This window comes from Ornithorhynchus anatinus, chromosome 16 (assembly GCF_004115215.2).
Source record: "Ornithorhynchus anatinus isolate Pmale09 chromosome 16, mOrnAna1.pri.v4, whole genome shotgun sequence".
Classification (NCBI taxonomy): Eukaryota; Metazoa; Chordata; class Mammalia; order Monotremata; family Ornithorhynchidae; genus Ornithorhynchus; species Ornithorhynchus anatinus.
The window spans coordinates 34,408,475-34,423,352 of record NC_041743.1 but is presented as its reverse complement, the minus strand read 5'-3'; the positions used below and the strand labels follow the sequence as shown (position 1 = coordinate 34,423,352).

The 14,878-nt window shown below is 47.0% G+C and overlaps 1 protein-coding gene across 4 annotated transcripts in view; it reads right to left on the bottom strand.

The window, feature by feature from the left end:
* Positions 1-472: 472 nt before the first annotated feature.
* The window catches only part of NT5C2 (5'-nucleotidase, cytosolic II), a 75,381-nt gene continuing 60,975 nt past the window's right edge, over positions 473-14,878 (bottom strand). For 3 of the 4 annotated variants that reach the window (XM_029080836.2, XM_029080838.2, XM_029080839.2), the window contains 13 exons: positions 14,008-14,099; positions 13,812-13,869; positions 12,623-12,716; positions 11,742-11,795; positions 11,287-11,370; positions 9,843-9,884; positions 7,802-7,909; positions 7,325-7,391; positions 4,788-4,958; positions 3,563-3,614; positions 3,376-3,436; positions 3,020-3,196; positions 473-2,014 (listed from right to left, as the gene is read on the bottom strand). In XM_029080836.2, the coding sequence (XP_028936669.1) occupies positions 1,778-2,014; positions 3,020-3,196; positions 3,376-3,436; positions 3,563-3,614; positions 4,788-4,958; positions 7,325-7,391; positions 7,802-7,909; positions 9,843-9,884; positions 11,287-11,370; positions 11,742-11,795; positions 12,623-12,716; positions 13,812-13,869; positions 14,008-14,099 (1,297 nt within the window). In that variant the 3' untranslated portion in view covers positions 473-1,777. The other variant, XM_029080841.2, reaches the window with a different exon arrangement.

The window sequence follows — 14,878 nt, the reverse complement described above, 5'->3', positions numbered from 1 at the left end:
CTCACGGTTCTGCACAGGTGGGTTTTGGTCCAAGAAATCTGATGACTTTGGAGAACACCAATCACCCTCAACCCAATATTATGCTGTGGGTGAGATGAATTCACTTTTTTCTCTTAAACCCCTCTCTGAAAATTGTGCATAGATTCTTGAAGTAGGTTTATTGTATTGTTTTCACAGCCTCCCAACGGGGACTTGACGTGCAAAGGTAGGTTGGTCTTCATTTAAACTCCAGATGTTAGATAACTGTAACTGCAAAAAATGGGGGAAAATGCTTGGAGAGCTTGCTGTGTGTTCTTTACCTGCAGACCCTTTTCTGGAACCCAGATTAAATACTGAGCGTGGTTGCTCCGGATGATTGAATAGGTGCAATTGTTCTGATGAGTATAACCAAGTGAGAGTGAAACAAGTTGGCTGGCATGGAGGGGGTCAGAGTTAATGTAATATAAACTGTAACAAAGAAGGTTGAACCACCTTTTACTAGAAAGATTACATTTTATTGACATATAGAGCTGCTAACCCACCCTTCCCACTCCTGGTGACTCTTCAATAATACTAAAATGGAAAAAAATGCTATAGAGTAAAACTAAGAGACTCTCTACCCCATATTTAACACAATGGCATCATTGACAAGTTTCGCTGCACCACTACAGGTTAGCAGGATCGGACACGTCCCCCGGTAGAAGATGCCCCTCAGCTGATAGATGGCCAAATATTCAGTTTGTAGTGGTAAACTGATTACAAAACCGCTTGGATGTTTTCATCCCAACTGATGGTGCCCTATACTTCAATGCTGATCTTTGGCCTATGGAACACAGGTCCCTAGCATGCAGTGCTCAATTTTCAGAGCTAGGATCATGTGTTTTAGAGAGAGAGAGGAAGGAAGGGAGGGAGCATTCAGTGGGTAGCCAAGGGTGCTGACTCCAGTCATTCCTGCTGGGTGTGGATCAAATTTTCTTTTTGGGCCAAAGTTTTTTCCACACTTCCCACCTGTAACCGCTGTAGTTTGTTCCTCTCCTCCGCCCCCTCCCCCATCATTTAGAATAATGGTAGTCTTCAGGGACTGTACCACAGAAGTGGAAATCACATTGTCTGTGAGACAGAGTAAACCACTGCTGGCAAGTGTGAAGGGGGGGGGGGGGGGCGCTCTTGCAGGATGTCACCTGCAGATATCCCCACAGCTCCTGTTGGGACTAAAAGGAGCTAAAAGTTCAAGTCATAAAAGGTATCCCAAATGCCTCTGCTCTTCTCATCTGACAGAGCAGCAGGCCTTACCTGTCACCTAGGACAGTGAAAGGGTAAGAGCAAAGGCCTAAACTGAGTCCTAGAAAAATAAATTTTCCTTATCCAAACACAATGCTGTGGGGTAGGTGGCAGGGGTTTGAGAGGAATTAGGACAAAATGTCAGCTACAGCATTTTCTGACAGCCTTCCTCCCTTCCTTCTCTATCCCCCTGCAGCGCAGCCCCCAACCTACAAACCCAGGATAGCAGGCAAGAGTGCTGGGTGCCCCCTGCGTGCCACTAGTTCACTCTGACTTCAGCCTCAGTTTCTTCCCTTGCAGCCTCATTGGATGTGGGAACCATCTACAAAAGAGGCAATTAGATACAACTAAAAGGAGGATCTCGGATTAGAATCTGTCTTCACAAATTTTGCCAGTGGGCCTCTTCTGGAGTCACCTCCCCAACCCCCTTTCCCAAATAGGGATCCTTTCTTCTCTCCTCTGCACGGCCAGAGCCAGATCGGGTCGAGTGGAAGATGTGCTTCAGAGCTCTTGTTCCTTACTCTTCCTCCTCTTCCTCCTCCTCATCATCATCTTCATCGTGGCAGTGTGTGATTTCCTGGGGCGCCAGGGGAAAGAGATTGGGAGGTTTAATCTCACTGATAGAGCGGGTCAACTGGTGCCGTTTATAGTCGGTGTCTTTAAAATCCACTGACGAGCGGTTCCGGGTGGCTAGGGGCGATTCCATCTCATTGATGTCAACGTGCGTGTGCTCCACTGTAGACTCGTGAGGCATCTAATCGAAATGGGAGAGACACACAGAGTGGCAGACGGCCCTCGACCCTCCCCTCCCCTGACATGGGCAAGGGCACCAGCTGAAGTCACCAGAGAAAAACCTTCAGCTAAGGAACCCCAGCTGCACCCCACTGATGCAGCTCAACAAGCAAAAGAGGACTGGAACCCAACCTCGAGGCTCTTTGTGCCCAGTGGGGACAGGGTCTGGTTGTTAATATTTAAGTGCTTACTATGTTGCAGGCACTGACTGTGCTACATGCTGGCCTGGAGACAAGCAAATCACGTTGGTCACAGCCTTAATACCCATTTAACAGATGAGGAAACTGAGACAGAGAAGTGAAGCCACTCGCCCACAGTCACACAGCAGACAAGTGGCAGATTCAGAACTGGAACCCAGGTCCTTCTGTACAGTTTTCCTACAAGGCGGGGTTGGAGTCCAACACTGCACTCCCCCCTTAGCTGCTGTTGTCAGAATTCCCTCGGTCTGTTCTACCCAAAACGTAGAGAGAAAAGATCCATATTGCCTTGCTGCCGACTACTTTAGCAAGTAGCTTCAGAGAGGAGCCTGCTGTTTGCGCATCCAGGCCTGGGGGATTTCCCAGCGATAACCATTCTGGGTCAGATGCATTGTGCCACCCCTCCTCGGGCTTGGCAGTTTTCCTCTGGTGGCCAATGAGAGCCAGCGTGTCCGAATGGAAAGTAGGACCATGAAAGAGACTGGAGCTCTGGGCTCATCAGGGACCGGCCGAGCCCAGGAGCCACTGACTTCCCAGCTCCTTTGAGAGGGATCCAAGAATTACCCCGTCAAACTATTAACTTAAAAATTCCATTCTGCAAAAGGTCACCGTTAAAAGTTGTAGCTTGCTTTCATTGGTATTCTCTTCTACTCATTAGAAACATCTGTCTTTCCCAGCTCAGATTGGGAGCCACAGACCTTGTCTTTACCTAATCTTCCTCCATCTGCCCCAGTATTTAGCGTATAACTTGTGAATAACTAATGACTTACCAGGACATGGGCAGCCCTGAAGAGGTAGCTGAACGGGTAATAGAGGAGGTTGATGAACGAGGCTGCGTAGAGGTCTGCATAGCGCATCACCTGACTGGCAAAAAGTGTCTGGCGGGACCCGCTACGGAACAGACTTCCCATCATCCCATAGCACATATCCATGTCGTGAGTCACTTTCTAAAGATGGGAGAAGACAAGAGATTTACTGTGCTGCTGCAAGATTAGCAATCAATCCCTTGGACTATTAAAAAAAAACAAAAAACACCCAACAAAACTCAGACTTCTTAGAAATGTAAAGTACCGAAACTGGGTTTTAAAACCTTTCCTTCCCAAACTCATCACCGCAGGAAATGTACCTTAATGCGCCTCTGGATGGAACTGATGTCAGGCCGTTCATTGCTGCTACTGTCCAAATGCCTGGGAGCCAAAAGAAAGCCAGATGTAAAGCCCTGGCACTCCTCCCCTCCTGGCCCTGCTGTTCTCGTGCTCGCTCAAGAATGTCACCCCAAAACAACCTTCCCCAAACAAACCCCAGGTACTCACTTGTACAATTCTGCCAAGAAGATGTCCAGGCTCTGGAGCTCTTCAAAAAGGGCTGAGAATCGTTGGAAAAGCAAAGAGAAAAATGGATACGGTTACAATGGAGAAGTGAGAGGCCTTGTAGCTCCAGCGGCTCTCCCAGAGAGCACCGGCCTGAAGCCAATGTGCCAGGAGCGAGGGGACAGAGTGGCGGAAATGGCCCGCTCATGCTGCCGGAAGGAACCAGAGGGCACTAACCCTCATTGCAGTGAGCACTCTAATTCCTCCAAGTCTAGTTTAAATGGGTAGCAGACACCCCATTGGATTTCATCTCTCCTGCTGTATGTGGGTCAAATTGGAGCCAATTCAGTCCTCCGAGGCCCCTGACTTCTCCCTCAAATTGGCAGCCCTCCCAAAAAAATTGGGGCCCTGGGCAGACAACACCCTCCACCAGTCCACCACGGTCGGGGGTGCCCAGGCCACTGTCCCACTCTTCCACTCATCCCCCTGCACCAACCCAGACCTAGAACACAAGTGGAAATCTAAAGGTAATCAACTTGGTTTCTTAGATTTGACAGATTTGGAATGGCATGGCAGCCCAACCGGAAAATGACATCCCTGAGAGAGGTGACAACATGAGCATGAATGAATGCCCAGGGAAAGCCAACGCCAATGCCACCACTTGGGAGGGCTGGCACAGGAGTGCATCTGTCTGCCAGATAGGCAACCCTTTCAGCTTCCCTCCCATGGTGTGGAGAAAATGTTCACCTCCTCTCACCTGGCCTGCCTCAAAGGGGCCGATGACTCTCATGAAGAAAGGATATATTTAGATGTCAGTTTACTTTTGGTGCCATGGTTCCAGACTCAAAGAGATCCTGGGCAGCAGCTGGCTAGGGGAGTCATAGCAGGTGAGGATTGAGAAGGAACAAGGGGGAGAGGCGAGTTGGAATCTGAGCTTGAAAGCAGTGAAAGCAGGACTTGTATTTCATAATTAGAACTGCTCTTTTCTTCACCCCCTCCCCACCTGCCCACTATTCTTCCCCCCTCCCTCTGGGCACAACCCAGGTCACTAATAGCTGCTAGTTTGCCAAACAGGAAGAAGAGGCAGAAACAGCAGGGTCCATTCTGAAATGAAGCACTGCACCCAGGGCCATCCTGGAATGGGGAACAGTCCCATATCTATCATGGACGGGCACTAACAAGACACGTGAAAAGGAGGAAAAATGAAATCCGAGCAATTGCTACTTACAGCTTTTGTCAGTCCAGACATGCAGCTCCTGAGCAAGTTCAGGGATCACCAGGAAAGTTCTCCAGCCCTGCCTTTTCTTAGATTTTAAGATATCACCAAAAATGTGGTCTCCGATATACAATATATCCTTGCCTTTGGCACCCAGAAGGTCACAGATGGTATCAGATGAACCTGATGAGGGACAGAAATATGAGGAAAGAACAATTTGGATTAAAATATAATGTGCTTCATACATCAAACCTGTGACTGCATTAACAGCAGCAAATGCACCCACTAGGGAGTGAACAGGTCAGATCACCGCAGGCACAGGACCCCCCTTAAGTTCTGGGTCTGGGAGTTTGCTAGCAGCAGCAGGAGGAAAGAAGGTCATCTTAAAAAGGAATGTGCAATGTGCCCTTGCTGCCTGAAGATCGAAAGCCTGGGCTCTTTCACACTGCCAGAACCAGCACACCTGGAATTTCTTAACACATTTGGTTAGGCCCATCTCTCCACTTTAGAGCTCTAATCTCTCTAAGTGATGTCCTGGCACTGAGTTTTCTATTGAGGTGGATGTTTTGCTATTTTTAACCCCGGGGGAAAAACCCACAAATGCCAGCAGCTGGCCTTCTTGGCTTGGATTCCTGCCCACCGGTCAAGGTCAGAGGGTAGGCAAAAGAGGAGATCAGACTGCTGACCCATTCAAATGCTGGTTCCAAGGATGGCCTCGCACAGAGCTGTGAAGGACCCTGAAGACTATTCCCTTCCAGCAGAGACGTATTGTTAATCTTCCTTTTCAATCAATCGATGGTACTTAGTGTTTGCAGAACACTGTATTAAGTGTTTGGGACAGCACAATACAATAGATTGATCCAATCCCTGCTCATAAGGAGCTTAAGGTAAAATTGAAGACAAAGTATATTACAGATGGGTGTATATTACATAAGTGTAGGTGGGGCTGAGTATCAAAATGCTTAAGGGGGACAGATCCAAGTGGTTAAGAGATGGAAAAGGGAAGACTTAGGGAAGTGAGGGCTTAGCTGACGAAGGCCTTTAGGAGCAGATGTGATTTTAGGAAGGCTTTGAAGATGGGGAGAGTGGTGATCTGTCAGATAGGAGGAGGGGGAGGGAGTACGTGGGCAAGGGGTCGGCGGAGAAAAAAGCTGAATGAGTTGGTGTTGGAGGAGTGAAGTGTTCAGATTAGGTTGCAGTGGAGATCAGGGAGGTAGGGTAGAAGGAGGAGAGCTGATTGCTTTTAAGCCGAGAGTAGGGAGTTCCTGACTGAGGCAGAGATGGATGGGCCTGGAAGTTTTGGGGGAGGGAGGAAGAGTGTTCCCCCCCGACCAACCCCAGAAAAACAATCCAGGTAACAAAATGAAATATGGCCTGGAAAGGAGAGAAAGAGGAGGCAGGAAGATCAGTGAGGAGTCTGATGCAGTAATCAAGGTGGGATAGGATAAGTGCTTGGGAAAATGTGGTAGCAGTTTGGGTGAAAAAGAAGGGGTGTAGTCTAGAGATGTTGTGAAATTGGAACTGCCAGATCTGGGGACAATGTGAGAGTTGAAAGAGAGAAGCTCAAGACAATGCCAAGGTTACGGACTTTTGACACAGGGAGAATAGTGGTGTCGCCTCTAATGACTGGAAAGGCTCAGGGAAAACAGGGAAGAGCGGAGAAGGGGGAAGATGAGGAGATCTGTTTTGGGCACGTTCAGTTTGAGGTGAGGGCTGGACGTCCAAAAAGAAATGTTCTGAAGGCAGGAGGAAATGGAGGACTGCAGAGAAGGAGAGAGGTCAAGGCTGGAGAGGTAGGTTTTGGGAATGGTCAGCGTAGAGATGGTAGCTGAAGCCATTGGAGCAACTAAGTTGGAGCAACTGAGTTCTCTGAGGGAGTGGACGTAGATGGAGGATAGAAGAAGGCTTAGAACTGAGCCTTGGAAATGGGCAGCCTTGGAGGTTTTTGAGGAGTGGAGAGATGTGGGCCAAAACCATTTTAGATGATGCAGGAAACAGGGTAGTGTAGACTGAAGCCGGGTGTTGGAGGAAAAGAGAGAGAGATCAGAGTCGTTTGAATGGAGAGAAAAAAAGCAGAACCAGGAAATAAAGTGGAGAAAAGACTGGCAAGGCTGAACTAATATGACTGTAGGGATAGGAGAGCATTGGGGAGCCACTCAGGGAAGTTCCCTCCTGATGGTTTCTATTTTACCAGTAAAAGAGTCACTGGGGTAATGAAGGGTGAGAGGGGGAAGAGGGGGAAGGCAGTTAAAGGTTCAAAATAGTTGATGGGGACTATGGGCGAGAGAGGTGGAGCTGTGGTGCGGAGCAGAAGGGAGGGCTGGGTTTCAGCCCGCAGTCTAGGTGAGTTTCAATAAAAAGTTGGCCTGGACTCTGTAGCTCTCCCAGAAATGTGCTGCTGCAGTAGGAGCAGTGGATCACAGGGGTAATCTAGGACTGGGGGGGGGAATCAGTGGACCTCAAGCAAGGGGCAGGAAACTTGAGTTCAGGACTCAGAAATTTCAGTTTATGCTCTTTGCAAAGACTAACAGGACAAACTTGTGACTTACCTCCTGAGTAGACTATGCCATGCTGCAGGGGACCTGTATAGGTGCCAATTTTTAATTTTCCTGTTTTCTGTATAAAGAGATAAGACATGACACTGGTGAATGGAAGTCACTCTGTGATTCTCCATCATCATCATTATCAATGGCATTTATTGAGCACTGTTTGGAGCACTGTACTAGGTTCTTGGGAGAGTACAATACAACAGAGTCAGTAGACACGCTCCCTGCCCACAACAAACTTACATGTAGAGGGCAGGGAACATGTCTACCAAGTCCCTCAGTCTCCTCTCCAGGTACTTGTCTCAGCCATCTTTATTCTCCCAATCCAAACCCTTCTGCCTGCATACTTAGCCCACCTGATGGCATTCTCCCCTCTGGGCATGCAGAGCTGGATTTATTAAGTCTCCCAGACTCCTCTGAGAGGGCAGTCTTTTGTCTGGAAGAGCTGTCGTCATTACATTCACACTCTTTCACACTTACAGTGTCCACTTGTCGTAGCACCGTGCCTTCCCCAAAGAAGAGTGGTTTCCGTGCATCCACTAGGATCAAGTCGAAATAGGACTGCCATGGGCGATGCAGGCTCCCCGGCTGGCGGAGGAAGAAAAAACAATCAGTGAATCCCAAATGGCATCTGTTGAAACCTGGGGCCCTTGAACCAAAGCCCACAGGCAGGGTGTGTGTGTTGGGGGGGTGGGGGCATGGGAACAGCTATCCACATTTCTCAGAGCAATTGAAAAGTATTCCACGTGAAATAGGGCTCCTAAGAAAGGGGTCTGACCAATCTCTCAATGCTATCCCAGTCCCCAGGGGTTTAGAACAGGATGCAAACAATTGCAGAAATGTGTCTGTGGGAGATTGGGGTGGATGGTGGTCCAGTAGAACTGCAGGGTTGATTTGGGAAGGCAAAATAACATTAGAATGAACAGATGTGGTGGAAAATCGCATCTGCTGTATTGTAGAATATCACCCCTGGGACCCAGAAGCTGCAGCTCGCCTTGCACACAATCAGAGCCCAGCACCCACCACTGCAGTTAGCAGCAGTTTGGGGTGGGGGCGATGACCCAGGGACATCAAGAATGCAGATGTTGTGATAGAGAACCTCAGCTGAGGGAAAACTCACTGAAGAGTAATCATCGAATCACTGGAAATTTATGGGTCTAAAGAGCCGATGGCTCGAAGATACCACCAAGACTGACTTTTTCGAGACCAAATCCTACATGATGATCTCCACCACTATTGGAATCTTTTGACTCTTATTTTACTGTGTTAAATATTAAGTTGCAAGGCCTATCAGGTACAGGACTGTAAAGCTGAAGCAGAGGCAGGGAAATCGGTCACTTCTTCCTTCATCCATAGTATTTACTGAGCACTACATGCAGAGTACTATATTAAGTGCTTGACCAATGTCAGGATCAGGTGCATAGGTCCGTGGCTCAGTGGAAAGAGCATGGGCTTTGGAGTCAGAGGTCATGAGTTCGAATCCCAGCTCTGCCACTTGTCAGCTGTGTGACTGTGGGCAAGTCACTTAACTTCTCTGGGCCTCAGTTACCCCATCTGTAAAATGGGGATTAAGACTGTGAGCCCCATGTGGGACAACCTGATTCCCCTGTGTCTCCCCCAGCGCTTAGAACAGTGCTCTGCACATAGTAAGCACTTAACAAATACCAACATTATTATTGGTGCACAACCATTTCTTCCTAAACTGAATCCCCCCACACCAACTTGTGGGTCGGGTTACATCAGAACAACCTCGTGCTGTGGGAAGCACGCTCCCTGATTTTTCCATCGTGTTAGATCCAAATTGGGCAATGAAAACATACGCTGTAGCAGAACTGAGCGTACCATGTTGTCACTCTCCCAAGCCAGACTGAATGGAGAGCCAGTAAATTACTGATTCACCCTGACCATGACATATGGGAAGTGCTGAGGCATTTCTCTCTAAGCCTAGGCAGAGTGGCTTGAAAGACTAGGAATGTCCATCCAATCAACACTTGGGCCTCAATTTCTTAAAACTAAGTCCAGATAAATGTCAGGCACGAGGTGCCCCTCTGCTAAGTATGAATGCCAAATGCTTCCCGACCTGAAACTCAGCAACTGAACAGTGTGTCAGGAGGCAGAACCTAGAAACAATTCAGCAGTTTCAATGTACCATGGGAAATTTCCTCATTTCTGTCAAACAGATATAATGTGCCCTTCACTTCAAAAGGGACTCTGTCCTCCATAAAATGTCTCCAGTTTTATTTGGAAGTGATGTCCAGGGTTGGGTTTCAGATACCAACTCACTACATACCACTTTAATTTCCATTTTAATATTGGTGCCAGTGTCAGTCTGGCACCAGGGTTGCTGTGGGACTCGGGGCTCAGACTCAGATGAAAGGATCTTCTTAGATCCAATAACTTTCTCAGGTTGGGCCAGATTGGGCCCAGGGAGAAGCCTGGCTAACCTCCTGCTTTACTTCCAAATCTGGGGAAAAACAAGTCATTAATTTTAGCAGCAATGAATAGAAGTCATATACTGTACCTTGGGGCCATGTGGGAAATCGAACAAGTAAGTCATAATTTTCTGGGAAAGAGGAAAAAAAACAGAACAAAAGACTGGTCATATGATCTTTTTTCAAAGTACTTCTAAAGCACAACAACAGACATGTTTTCTAGGGAAGCAGCATGGCCTAACGGAGAGAGCACAGGCCTGGGAGCCTGAAGGTCATGGGTTCTGACTCTTGCTCTGCTACTTTTCTGCTGTGTGACCTTGGACAAATCACTTTGCTTCTCTGGGACTCTACCTCATCTATAAAATGGGGATTAAGACTGTGAGCCCTACAAGGGGCAGGGACCGTGTCCAACCCGATTTGCTTGTATCCATCCCACCGCTTAGTACAATGCCTGGCACATAGTAAGTGCTTAACAAATACCACAGTTATTATTACTAGGTTCTGTATGCAAACATCACCACTATTGGCTTGCAAAAAAAGGTCGGTGAATACAATGGTGGCTTTGGATAGAACCAAAATTGGGTAATTAGGAAATCCATTTGTCTAAGTCACTGGTATCTAAAGGCCCATCAAAAGGGTGAAAGGGGAGGGCTTGGACAGTGACCGTCAGAATCCTAAAAATAATCTTCTTGTTAGAAATTCCCTAGAGAAGAAGGGAATTTGAAGCTAGAGTCTGTTTGGAGGCCTCAATGGGCTAACCTCATCGAATCACATCCAGATCTAGAATCTCAAACAAGTTCAGAATCACGTCCAGATCTAGAATCTCAAACAAGTTCAGTGGGAGAGGGCCCAGGATCACTGAAAGACCCAGTATAGCCCACCCCTCCCCCAACCCTTAAAGTGCAGGGCTCCGCAGTTGGTGTTGAAGAGCCCATCCACATCAACTCTGATGCTTTAAATGAATATGAACATTACTTTCATAGAACATTTTGAACAGGCAGAGCCACTGCCTAGCATTTTTCCAACCAAACTTCAATTTCATGGAGGTCTGGGACAAAACCTGATCGAAATCTATACCATTCCCTTCTCCTCTTCAAGTGAAAAGGCAAGAAGTTGCCCTCTCGGTAATAATACTTGGAGTATTTGTTGAGTGCTTACTCTTTGTCAAGCATGATACTGAATGCTGGGGTAGATAAAAGTTATCAGATCCCCTGCAGACCTCAGAGGAAATAGGGAAAACAGGTTTTGTCTGAACCCCCATTTTGCAGCTGAGGGAACTGAAGCCCAAAGAAGTGAAGTAACTTACCCAAGGTCACACAGCAGATAAGTGGCAGAGCTGAACCCTGGTCCTTTGACTCCCAGGCCCATGCTCTTTCCACTAGGCCGCACTGCTTCTCTAAGTTAGGAGCTGCTACTGGGACTTGGGGAAAACCAAATCACTACTACCTACTTTCACAATTTTCACAACACACTCTAATGTCTACTTTCCTTCTGTGAACACATATGCCAACCGACAGTTCAGGCAGTACTTACATCAGTGTATTTGTAGTCACTATTTGTGGCGAGAAACACCTTTCCTACTTCCTTCATTCGGCTCAGCAGCAACGGCAGCTTTCCCTGCAGAGAAGAGCGATGATCAGAAGCGTTAACACTTGGACAGAATCCCTGCTCGCTTTCATCAAATAAAACTCTTGGGCCTCAGATTGGGCCAAGCTTAATGCCAATCTCCCGTTCATGTGCAGCAGCTAGTGTTGAGAAAGAAAATGGTGACTGATTTTCCTTTCTCAAATGTAAAATAAGTTTGGGGACTCTTGGCATAAATACTGACCCACTTATTACAGCTAAGACCAAAAAATCTCTTTTCCTGGTTATTGCATTCTAATTGTCTGGGTCAAGACCTTCCCATTCAAGGAAAGCAATCTTCCTGCTTGTTGGTTTATGTTAATTGCATGACCCTGCACAGTACTGCTAATGAGGTTTCCGCTTACATCTTTCACCACGTATTTCTCCAGATTCTCAACCGTCTTTTCCTTGAGGGATCCCTGAAAGAGAAACAGTGGGAAAACAGAGTATGGCTATATATAACTCCTTATTAAGAGTGGGATTTCTGAGGAAAAGTTCTTCCCCAACCACCTCAAATTTATAGTTCAAGCATTTACTTGCCAGGGAAGTAGCTGAACCATAGGGAAGGGAGAACAGTACTTAGACTGTGAGCCTCACGTGGAACAGGAAATGTGTCTGACCTGAATAACTTGAATCTACACCACCACTCAGAACTGTGCTCAACACAGAGTAAACACTTAAATACCATAATTATTAAGAAGCCAGACACTGCAAGAATTACCAAAAAAAAAAACCCAAACCACTTCCCTTACAAAATGACATTCACCTTTATTTCTACTTTACCAGGAAATCAAAATGCACATCACACTTTATCCAAAGAAGCAGTCTGTGATTAATGCAAATTTCATATTCCTTTCTAAGCTTGCTCTGTGGCAGGAAACCCAAGGAAGCTCCTTGTTCACCATTAATGTACCAAATTCACCAACAGAAGTGTAGGGGGGGAACAACTTCTTTAAGGGCAAGTCAGAATCCCAATCAGAATCCCAATCTCACCCTCCTTGGAAAGCAACTCTAAGGAAAACCGAGATAACAGCAGAGGCTAGGGAGAGCACATTACTAGATTTGAAGGGGTTAAACCATTCTGAAAGAAATGCAGTTTACTATGGGGACACTAGATGGCAAATCCAGGTCTTTACACAAGAAAAGAATTCTGCTCTGTTTGCATCTTGAGGCCTGAAGTTTGTCTCCCGGAAGAGGACGGGTGTTAAGGTCAAGTGTTAGGGATAAGAGGGACTGCCAAAGGTACCTTGTAGTGAACCCAATCAACAGCATCTCTCACGTCCTGGAACATACTCCGGAAAGACATAAAGAGGTCACCATCTTTGAAGCCAGTGTCACAGCTGTTGGAAACGGAAAGAGATGTGACAGGAGCACAAAGACGACTTAAGTGAAATACATGTCATAGATCAGTCTGGGGAGACCCAAAGGTTGAAATGTCATGCAGCTAAAGGCTGTTATAAACTTGAAAACAATCCTCCCTAATGTGTCCTTCCCAAGCGCTCTCTACAGTGCTCTGCATACTGTAGGCGCTCGATAAATACCACTGATTGATCACCAAAATTAGCATCCAACACCACTCAAGTTTTTTTCATCAACAGGCCAACCAGAGAGGTGGGTTAAGGTGGTCGCTATGAACGCCAAATTTTCCCAGACATATCAAAAACTTTGATTTGGCCCTTTGAGGAAAAAGGCTCTCAATCTCAAGTCTGGGTACCATTAGAGACACCTGGGGCTTTGAAAACCGATAATCTCCACTTTTCCTAGGCTTCTTTAACTGATGCGTCTCTGGCCTGGTCCTCTTCTTCAGTGCCACACTCCAGCCCAAGAACTCAGCCCTGCTTAGCGTTGCTTCCTTCCTGACCTTGAAATGGCTTAGGGAGTCTGCAGTTGACTAGCTGGGTAACAAAGTAGCCCAAACCCACCCTGACCAAGAGCGCCACAAGGATGTAAAAAGTTTCTTTTTTCTTCTACTTCTCAGCACAGGGGAGGAGCAGTGCCGGGTTCTGGCTCAAATCTTGCCCCAACCTGGGAATGAGATCAAATTCCCACCACCGGCTGGCTATCGGGTAGCTGGTGTGAAATGAGTTGGGGGTTTCAGTGCAATTCGGCTCAGACGGATAACCACATCACACAAACCTCCCACTCAGTTGGCACAATTAGCACCTCTGCTGGCCGTCTTCATTCCCGGGAGAAGCCAAATAGAAGTGGTCCCTTCTGAACATGACTGCAGCACACTGGCAAGGAGAGGGAGCCCCGCGGTAGGCGAAAGCCTGCATGGAGCTGCTGGTGCCGTCCCATCTCTCAGGCGGACAATCTGGCATCTTTCACTAGCACTACATTAGCTTCAGAAAAGCAGAAAAAACCTACAATGGCCAGTCCTCTGAAACCCTGGACATCAATTAGAAAAGTCAACGGAGGGAAACCAGAGAGCATACCTGGTGTACCTGTCACAGTGAGTAAAAAAGTCTACCAGGCAGGCCAAGAGGTAGGTCTCTGCAAGTGAAGAGCAAACATTCGGTTAGGGAGCGAGTACAAGACGAGAATAAAATGCTTGAGTTTGCTGGCGGAGCATGGAGGTGTTCAGGAGAATGGGGTAATGGGCCAGGGAGTGGAATCTGAGCAGAAGCCTACCTGGTAGGTTGAACAGAGTGTTTAGAATGTAAAAACGATCGGTGTCATCTCGCTGAATAAATTTGTTTGGGTACTGCTCCCGGGTTTCTGGCCTGAAAGAAAACAAACAAGCACTGAAATAACACGGACTGATTTGCCAGAATATGCCTTGGCATGGAAGTATTTTGGTGGAGCTATAGCAAAAATATACTTCCCCCCACCCACCCAAGATGGGGAAAAATGCAGCCACTCTTTCCAGAGTGAATCAAAATAACTGCAATCCTTGTCCATATTTGTGCTCAAGAACCCTCACTGAAAATATTTCATATTCTGGGTTGGACAGTACAGAGGAACCCAAACCTAAATTGGGAATTGAAATCCATTTACATTCTTATGGGTCCTCTCTGGAAAGAAGTTTTCCTCTAAGAAAAACTTTGCTCCCCCAGCTCCCCACTTCTCTCCTGGTTTGTGATGGGGTCTATGTACAGGCCCACTGGAACCTGTCCTGATGTGACTGTTCCATTCAATCAGAAGGCACCTATTTGTTCCATGCAGCAAAGCTAATCTTGAAACCACACACAGTAGCCTGTCTCCAGAGCACTGAATTTTACTCACTGGAAGTCACAGTAACTTTTCCTTGTTTCTGCTTTTTAGAACCATTTTCAGCTGCAGAATATCTGATTGTTGGAATGCCAGAACCAAAAAAAAATTAAAGGAGCAGTGTCATTTACTGTATAAAGCGTGGGCCTAGGAGTCAGAAGGACCTGAGTTTTAGACCGAGCTCTGCCTCTTGTCTGCTGTGTGACCTTGGGCAAATCACTTAACTCTCTGTGCCTTAGTTACCTCATCTATAAAATGGGGATTAAGACCATAAGCCTCATGTGGGACATGA